The sequence below is a fragment of the Salvia splendens genome, chromosome 12 (genome assembly GCF_004379255.2).
Source record: "Salvia splendens isolate huo1 chromosome 12, SspV2, whole genome shotgun sequence".
Lineage (NCBI taxonomy): Eukaryota > Viridiplantae > Streptophyta > Magnoliopsida > Lamiales > Lamiaceae > Salvia > Salvia splendens.
The window spans coordinates 31356660-31364979 of NC_056043.1; the positions used below are offsets into that span (position 1 = coordinate 31356660).

The 8320-nt window shown below is 35.0% G+C and overlaps 1 protein-coding gene across 1 annotated transcript; it reads right to left on the reverse strand.

Moving 5' to 3' along the window:
- Positions 1-1138: 1138 nt before the first annotated feature.
- On the reverse strand, positions 1139-1692 carry LOC121757887 (agamous-like MADS-box protein AGL62). Its single transcript, XM_042153350.1, has 2 exons — positions 1421-1692; positions 1139-1280 (listed from the first exon to the last, which is right to left on the reverse strand). Exons 1-2 carry the CDS (start codon positions 1690-1692, stop codon positions 1139-1141), a joined length of 414 nt encoding a protein of 137 aa, XP_042009284.1.
- Between the last annotated feature and the right edge of the window lie 6628 nt (positions 1693-8320).

Sequence of the window (8320 nt, forward strand, 5' to 3'; positions counted from 1 at the left end):
TGAGGGCTCTGCCCAAAGCGGACAATATCATACTAATGTGGAGTTCGGGTGTGCACCACCGATACCCAACAGTTACTGTGACTGCCGTTACTTTGACCCCGGCCCGTACCCCATGGCTAGGCTGAGTCTCATACTGCTCGAAAACCCCACCTCTACCCGCCATTTAAACTACGCTCACGACGCGTTAACGAGCTCCTCCAACCCTAATTCATATTTCATTCCCCACAAAAAGCAGGTGGAACTAAATCCCTTCCTTTCCATTTTTATATTAAACCAAGTAGTATGAAAAAATATTCTTAATCACAAATAATAGTTTGGTGATTAGACATGGATTATTTGCCGGCTTTGTTTCGGTTTTCTGAAAAAATAAAGGGAATAGAATTAGAAATTTAGAATGAATCTTTAGAGATATTGTTTTCATTTAAAATTTTGAATTAGTTATCCGCGTTAGAGATATTTAGTTGTATTTTGTCTATACTTTGCAACCACAAAGAGCTAGAGATAATAAGGCTAATTTAAACAAATCAAAAACACAAAGCAAACAAATAGCTTCACTTGATAATTTGCGGATACATTATAATTTAAAAACAGTAACATAAATATTTTTAAAAAGTAGCTGTAGAAATGAGAAGAACTTCATTGAAAGACTGTAAACTGAGGTGGAGTGAAGCTGGTAGCGACGATGCAGCTAATACCCAGGGTGGTGGTGATAATAGTTTCCGGGAAATCCTCCATAATTTGCCCCTCCCTGAGCACCGTCGATGCTAGCGTCAGAGCTTCCGGGAAATCCTCCATAATTAGCCCCGCCTTGAGCGCTGTTAATGTCGCCAGAGCTGCCGGGAAATCCCTCATAATTAGCCCCGGCATGAGCGCCGCCAACGTTCGCATTGAAGCTTCCAGCGGCGGCGTTGTAGGGATCTCCATAGTTGTAGCCCATCGGCGGATACTGCTCATTCTGTCCATACACCGGCGCATTGCCGCCGTAGCCATAAACCCCGGCGCCACCACTGAACTTGGCTTGGACCCCTTGCTTGTACATCAGCACCGAGTTCCTCAGCTGCTCGAGCTGCTCGTAGTTGAGATTTTCCATCTGCAGCACCGGAGGCATCCCGTCGAGCTCCCTCCTCCGCTGCTTCGCCTACTCCACCCGCGCCTCCGCAGTGACCACCTCCTGGTTGCGCTGGTTTTCCGCGGCCTCCTGGTGGGCCATGACCCTCCTGTCGGCTATAGTGCCTCTAGCTGGCGGCGCTCCACCACCACCGCCGTTAGCTTGGAGGAACCTGATACACATATATTTATTCATATGATAAATTAAGAAATATTATTTTCCTCGCACTTTTTAAACTATTTCATAAGGTTATTATATGATGAATTAAGAAATATTATTTTCATCGTGCTTTTTTCACTGTTTCAAAAGAACCTGGTGGTGACAGCTTCGACGCTGGGGTTGCCGAAGGAGTGGGGCTTCTCGCCCGGGGAGTAGACCACGATGGCGTACTCGGCGCCGCACTGTATGCCCAGCTCGCTCGCCTTCTTGAAGACGCCTGTGCGGCGCTTCGAGAAGGTGACTTGGAGATTGGTGTCGTTCTCGATCTTCGCCATCTCGATCTTCTGTCTCCCCTTGCTCTTCCTCCGTTGCTCGTTTTCGGGATGCATCGGGTAGTTGTTGTTGCCGTCACCTGAAGCATTCATTGTGATAATTGATTGGATAATATTTGTGTTTGGTACAAAATGACTAGGTTTAGTTGCTATTTATAATCGAGAGTGGTGTATAAATTAGAAATTGGTTTTCCTTCATTATTAATTTGAGTAATTGTTCTTGCTGATTTTGTCACCTGGAGAATCCATAAGAGGAAGAGAGAAATCTTTTGGGATAATAAACAAGTGAAATGTAATTAATTTTCTGTCGTTAAGTTAAATAGTAATCATAAATCAAAGTTCTTCAAAAATCGCAATAGAGGATTCGTTGTTATAATTATATATAGATGTCACAATATACACACATTATAATTATCAGTATTTTCTTTACATAAAAAATGGAAATTCTTCACATCTAAAATGAAATTTGAAATATTATTTTATTATAATTATAAATAAAAAGTAGTTTTTAACTTTAAGTACAAGCCCGTGCTTAGTTGAGAATATATGACTAAAATCACGAACAATAATAAATTTCATTGAGAATTAGTATTGTTTAAATATGATAATATTTCTAGGGTGAAAGAATAAATTTAGTTGTGAATTAGCCTTTAAAAAAGGAAAATTACATATTCGTTGTCGTGAGTTGCCTTATTTAAAGAGCGATTCTCGTTGAAATATCTTGATCGCGAGTAATTAATAGGCGAGATTTAAGAATGTTAGCATGTACATCATTGATGTAGGAATGCCGCGTGTGTATAGGCAGGTTGCGACCGAGGAGGACATTTATTAATGTAAGCCGAACCCTAAAAGTTTCGAGCTCAAAATTTTAAAAACTACATTTTCTGAAATACTATTTAATTGCATAAGCCTTTCTAGTATGATCCACGTAAACTCTGTATAAAGCTTATGATTTTATAAATTAAAAAAATTCTGAAGAATTAATTGGTGGTTCTTAAGCCAGTCGTTAGTCAACCCTTGGACTGATAGATTTTATCTACATTGTTGATCGAGAATGCCAACTGTGCACAAGCAGATAGGGGTCAAGTGAGGAAATTTATTAATGTAACCTAACTTTAAGAGTTTCAAGGTCAAAATTTTGAAAAGCTATATTTTATGAGATTCGATTTAATTGCATATGCCTTTGTACAACAACTCACACTAACTACTAAAAGCAGTTAATAATTTTATAAATATAGAAATTTTAGAAGAATTAATTGGTGGATTCTCAAGTCCGGGGTTGGTCAACCCATGGACCGATAGAATTTATGTACATTATTGATGTAGAATGACGCGTGTACATAGGAATGTAGGGGTTAAGGAATGACATTTACTAATGTAAGCAAACAAAATAAGTTTCACGCTCGAAATTTAAAAATATATATTTTATGAGATTCGATTTAATTGCATAACCCTATGCACAAAGATTTACATAAACTACTAAAAAAGCTAATAATTATTAATATAGAAATTATAAATAATTAATTGGTGGGGTCTTAAGAACGGTTGGTCAACCCTTGGACCAACCGTTAGACTAAAAAAGCTAGTAATTAATTGCATAACCCTTAGACTTGCATCTTTAATGTAGAATGCCTCGTGTGCATAGGCAAGTTGCGGCAAGGGAGGACATTTATTAATGTAAGCCGAGCCCTAAAAGTTTCGAGCTCAAAATTTTGAATACTATTTTTCCGTAATTCGATTTAATTGCATACGCCTTTGTACTATGATCCACACAAACAACGTTTAAAGCTAATAATTTTCTGTATATAAAAATTCTAAAGAATAAATTGATGGGTTTTAAGCCTGGGGTTTGTCAACCTTTGGACAAATAGATTTGATCTACATCGTTATCGAGAATGCCACGTGTTAGGCAGGTAGGGGTCGAGAGAGGACATTTATTAATGTGATTCGATTTAATTGCATGTGCCTTTTGATAAGGCGTGTTTCATGCATTGATTACTAGTCAGTTTGATAGTGCTTTAAGATAATATGCGCAAATGAGTTGCTTACAAAAAAGGGATAGAAATACGTGCAATGGGTTGTCGACAGAGCGATCAAGTGAAAAAGAGGAGGAAACAGGTGTCAAACTCGTCAGAATTATGCACTTTGGAATTTCAATGCAAGAAAGCAATGCAGGCTTCTAGAAGGGATCCCTTTGGAAGGCACAAATGTTAAGATAGGGAGAAAATATCACTAGGGATTGAAGCCAAGCCACATTATAGATAGAAGGACTTACCACAAAGAAATGATCTCTCATTCCACTTGGTTCTCACTCCATACTTGAAGCCTTCAACCTCCATCGCTAGAGGAGAGGGAAAACATTGAGCCTGTCGTCTGTTAGCTAGTTCAACACTTCTTGTCGCTCTTAGGAGCGAGAAACAATTTACATTTCCGTTTTGCCTTTACTTTTGGGATTTAAATTATTTTAGTTGCTTGATGATTTGGATATTTCTAGCTTAATCTCTTAGATAATCATACTTTTGTTGAATGTCGTTTAGGCTTTGAATCTCTTCAACTTTATGAACCTTTTCAAGATTATCGTAGTTTACGTTTGATTAAAATGTTTTCTTCTAATTTGCGGGTGGGTGTTGGATGCTCGCAGCAATTGGTTTATAGAGGAAGTATTATAATTTTAGAAAATTTTTAAAAATTGCTAAAACGAAATTTACAAAAACAAAAAGAAAATACAAAATAAAATAAAACTGGTTATAATGAATAACAATAACCAAAACCAAAACCGATAGCCATCAAACCATTAGGCTAGCCAAGATCATTATTATAAAATCAGCGCAGGTAAAAAAAGTTATATAGACAACACTTAGCATTTTGCTTAGCTAAGTGGTGCACGTCGGTTAATTGCCATTACAATAGTATATTTTTTGTGTAGATTTTGTTTTTTCATATGGGTTTGTGACTTGGTGTCTTAGTTGTCGGTATTGAACGTTGATTAATTGATCAATCATTGGCGGGAATTTTGATATATCCCATAACTTTAAAAATGTAAAGTTCATAATCAACGAATCTTCATATTCAAAATTGACAAAATTGTAAAGTTCATAATCAACCTTCATTCGAATCTTCATATTCAGAATTTTTATTAGTTTGGAAATACATTTAACATTCACTCAACCACATAATTATATTGAAATGATACATGTACGCCCTCAGTCATTCTTGACGCGCTTTCTGAAGGTGATTTGGAGATTGCCGGTCTCATTCACGATCGTCAGCGTTACTATCTTTCCTTCCGCGCCCTGCCTCTGTTGCCCGTTACCGGGATGCATTGTCTGGTCGTTGCCATTGTTTGGTGCATTCATCGTGAAAATTGATTGAATAATATTTGTTTTATTGTAAAAAATGACATGGTTGATTTGTTATTTATAATCGAGAGTGAGGTATGATTTAGAAATTGCTTTTACTTCATTATGAAATTGAGTAATTGTTCTTGCTGATTTTGTCATGTAGAGAATCCATAGAGGAAGATAGACATCTTTTGGACTGGTGAAATGTAATTAATCTCCGGTCGTTTCGTTTAAATAGTAGTCATTCATCAAAGTTCTTCAACTATTGGGAAAATCACAATAAAGGATTTTTTATTAGTAGTATATTGTATAGATGCCACGGTAAGAAACGTTGTCAATATTTTCTTTACATAAAAAATGGGAATTCTTGACGCGGACACATCTAAAATGATATTTGAAATATTTTTTTTAATCATAAATAAAAAGTACTCCATCCGTCCCATAATAGACTTCACATTTTCCTTTTTATTTGTCTCATAAAAGATGTCATATTTCCTTTTATGGAAAAAACTCATTCTCACATTAATATACATATATTATTTTCTCTCTCCACCTAACACACAAAACAATATCTCCTAAAATCCCGTGTCATTCTTCAAGTGTGCCATCTATTATGAGACGGATGGAGTACAATTTTGTTATAGAGTTTAGTTACTTTTTTAACGTGAAGTACTAGTTCGTTCTTATAATTAATGAATACATGACTAAAATCACAAACAATAATTGGTTTAACTAAAAATTATTCGTTTAAATATGATAATATTTCTAGGGTTAATAAAATTTTATTGGTAAATTAGTCTTTAAAAAATAAAAAAAAATTAGAGTAAAAGATTCTTGAAAAATATGTTAAGCCAAATATTGCCCTTTAAACAAGATAACTCACGACTAAACATCTTTAGTAGTGAGTAGCCTTATTTAAAGAATGATTCGTATGGCAATATCTTGATCGTGAATTAATTTAGAGGTGAGATATAAGAATGTTAACGTGTTCATCATTGATGTTGCAATGCCGCGTGGGCATATGCATGATGCGGACGGAGGACTTTATTTAATGTTAGCTGAGCCCTAATAGTTTCGTGCTCAAAATTTTGAAAAGCTATATTTTCCGTAATTCGTTTTAATTACATAAGCCTTTGCACTATAATCCACATAAAGAATATACAAAGTAATTATTTTCTAAATATAAAAATTCTAAAGAATTAATTGGTAGGTCTTAAGCCCTAGGTCGGTCAATCCTTAGATTGATAGTTCTGTTCTACATCACTGATTAAGAATGCCACGTGTGCATCGGTAGGTAGGGGTCGAGAGAGGACATTTATTAATCTAAGCGGACTTTATGAGTTTTGAGCTCGAAATTTTGAAAAGCTATATTTTATGTGATTCGATTTAATTGCATATGCCTTTATACAACGACACACACTAACTACTAAAAAGGTTAATATAATTTATAAATATAGAAATTTTAAAAGAATTAATTGGTGGGGTCTCAAGCCTCGGGTCGGTCAACCCTTGGACAAATAGATTTGGTGTACATTATTGACGTACAATGACGCGTGTACATAGGAAGGTAGGGTTGAAGGATGGCATTTAGTAATATGTAAGAGAACATTATAAACTTCGAGCTCAAAATTTTTAAAAACTACTTCCTCTATCCGCCTTTACTTGTCACTAATTTCCTTTTTGGTATGTCCGTCAATACTTTCCATTGGCTCATTCTCACTCACATTGTATTATAGCACTACTAAGATATAAAAGTAGGACTTGCATTATCTTTTTCAACCCACTTTACACATTTCTTAAATCTCATGACAAGTCGAAATGTGCCATTAATAGCGGATTAAGGGAGTACTATATTTTATGAGATTCGGTTTAATTGCGTAAGCATTTGCATAACGATTTACATAACCAATACTAAAAAAGTTAATAAATACAGAAATTCTAATGAATTAATTGGTGGCGTCTTAAGCCCCGGTCGGTCAACACTTAGACAGTTAGACTAATAGATTTGATGTACATCATTTTTTTACGAATAAATAAATCGAATTAATTGTTTTTATTGCATACAAGCAAAACTATACTCGTATTAATAAAAATGATAGTAAACCAGTCACAAAGCAGTAGGAGTTTCTCGCCTCTACATCCTACTAGAGTATATCTTCTACTTCCAATATATATAGTCCACAAACTAGATCCAAATAATACAACTCGATGATTATAAAACATAGTACTTCTTTTATGCCACTAGAATGCCTTCTAATTCTAATAGGGCATGAACTAGATCCGAATAACTAAACATTGTAACTAAAATATCTAAGCGATTCTCGATTCAAGATAAATAAGCAGGTAGCTTTATCATTATCGAGCGTATGGCAATATTTTTTCTGCCACACGAGCGCTTTCTACCTCTAATAGACCTCAAATTTGATCCGAATAATTCATAAATCATGAACCACAAATTATCAAAAAAAAGTAATAAAACAAGAACCACATCATATCTTTTATACACTAGTGAGACTATCAAACCCCCATAACCCAAAAAAAAATCAGAAAAACCCATGGAAATGCTTTTGGAGTTAATTTTGAAATATTGGTTACTTATTGTGTAGATTTTGATTTCAGGCGAGTTTGTGTCTTGGTTGTCCGTATTGAATATTGATTAATTAATAAATCAATGTTTTGGAGCTCAAGTCAACCATATATGTAATATTGTTACGGTGATTTTGTTTTCTATTAATGCAAATGGCGGGAATTTTGATCAAATTTTGATATATCCCATAACTTTAAAAGTCAGTCAACAAAATTGTAAAGTTGATAATCAACCTTCATTCGAATCTTTATATTCAGAATTTTTATTAGTTTGGAAATACATTTAACATTCACTCAACCACATAATTATATTGAAATGATACATGTAAGCCATCAGTCATTCTTGACACGCTTTCTGAAGGTGATTTGGAGATTGCCGGTCTCATTCACGATCGTCAGCGTTACTATCTTTCCTTCCGTGCCCTGCCTCTGTTGCCCGTTACCGGGATGCATTGTCTGGTCGTTGCCATTGTTTGGTGCATTCATCGTGAAAATTGATTGAATAATATTTGTTTTATTGTAAAAAATGACATGGTTGATTTGTTATTTATAATCGAGAGTGAGGTATGATTTAGAAATTGCTTTTACTTCATTATGAAATTGAGTAATTGTTCTTGCTGATTTTGTCATGTAGAGAATCCATAGAGGAAGATAGATATCTTTGGGACAGGTGAAATGTAATTAATCCTCTGTCGTTTCGTTTAAACAGTAATCATTAATCAAAGTTCTTCAAATATTGGGAAAATCACAATAAAGGATTCTTTATTAGTAGTGTAATTGTATAGATACCATAA